General features: G+C 64.6%; 1 protein-coding gene across 1 annotated transcript in view; it reads right to left on the reverse strand.

The window, feature by feature from the left end:
• ODAD1 (outer dynein arm docking complex subunit 1) overlaps window positions 1–1,112 on the reverse strand; it is a 24,316-nt gene that overhangs the window by 5,371 nt on the left and 17,833 nt on the right. Inside the window, exon 8 of the mRNA XM_040634244.1 lies at window positions 814–828. Coding sequence (XP_040490178.1) covers window positions 814–828 — 15 coding nt within the window. The remainder of the gene's footprint in view (window positions 1–813; window positions 829–1,112) is intronic.

A 1,112-nucleotide genomic window follows, 5' to 3' on the forward strand; every position in this document is an offset into this window, starting at 1 on the left:
GGGGGGCCTCACTCACCTCCTTGATCTCCTCCTGCAGATGCTCCAGCTCCGAGTTCTGCTCGTTGATGAAGGTGAACTCCGCGAAGTTGCGCTCCTCCACTGGAGAGAGGCGGGAGAGGCGGGTCAGAGAGCCGGCGACAGAGGGACACACACGACACGGAAAGAGAGATATCGAGACAGACAACAGACACAAGCGCGCAGAGTCAGAGAGAGACGGAGACGGAGAGGTAGAGGCACAGAAAGCCAGGGGGACACAGAGGAAATCGGAACAAATCAGAGTAAGAGAAAGAGACAGGGACGAAGTCAAGAGAGACCCAGAAATACTTCGAGACACAGACACACAGAGGAAGAGAGAAGAGAGGGCGAGAAAACAGCGGAGGTAGGGAAAGAGCGACCCGGGAGAGGACAGCAACAAGCACCCGGAGGGAGAAACACAGAGGTTGAGGGAAGATCTGGAGAGAGACCGGGAGGCCCGGAATGGGGAGGAAGGGGGAGATAGGGGCGGGGAGACATACACAGCCAGAAACAAACGGACATGAAGACGCACGGAGGGGACTGAGAGATGCAGGCCAGAGGGAGACTCACACAGGAGAAAGGGCTCAGAAGGCTCTAGACGGGCAGGGAGAGAGACTGGGGACAGCGCAAGAGAGGCAGAGGCAGGGCGGCCGGGAGAGGGGCGAGAAGGGCGCCAGACGCCCGAGTCTGCAGCGCAGGTGCCCGAGTCCCCAGGGCCCAAGAGGTGGCCCTCGGTGACCGTGACAAAGCTCAGCCTGCGCCTAATGAGGGGGGGGGGTGTTGCTGGGGGGCCCCCGCACCTGGACCTCCTCCCTCCCCCCGCCGGCGCGGCCAGTACTCACTCTCCAGGTACTTCTCCACCAGCAGGTCCGGGTCGCGCTCCCCAGTCAGCTGGGACAGCTTGTTCATGGCGTCCTCGCAGCGCATCACCAGCTTCTCCTGGGAAGTCCTCCGGAGGCCCTCGGCCACCTCCCGGGCTGGGGGAGGAGGGGCGCTGAGGTCGGCGCCCGCGGCGGCCAGGGGCGCAGAGGGGCCTGGGCAGCCTGAGCCAAGGCCGCGCGCGCCCCGCCCGCTCCGCGTCCGGAGACCCCGAGCCC

The sequence above is a fragment of the Ursus maritimus genome, unplaced genomic scaffold (assembly GCF_017311325.1).
Source record: "Ursus maritimus isolate PB19 unplaced genomic scaffold, ASM1731132v1 scaffold_19, whole genome shotgun sequence".
Classification (NCBI taxonomy): Eukaryota; Metazoa; Chordata; class Mammalia; order Carnivora; family Ursidae; genus Ursus; species Ursus maritimus.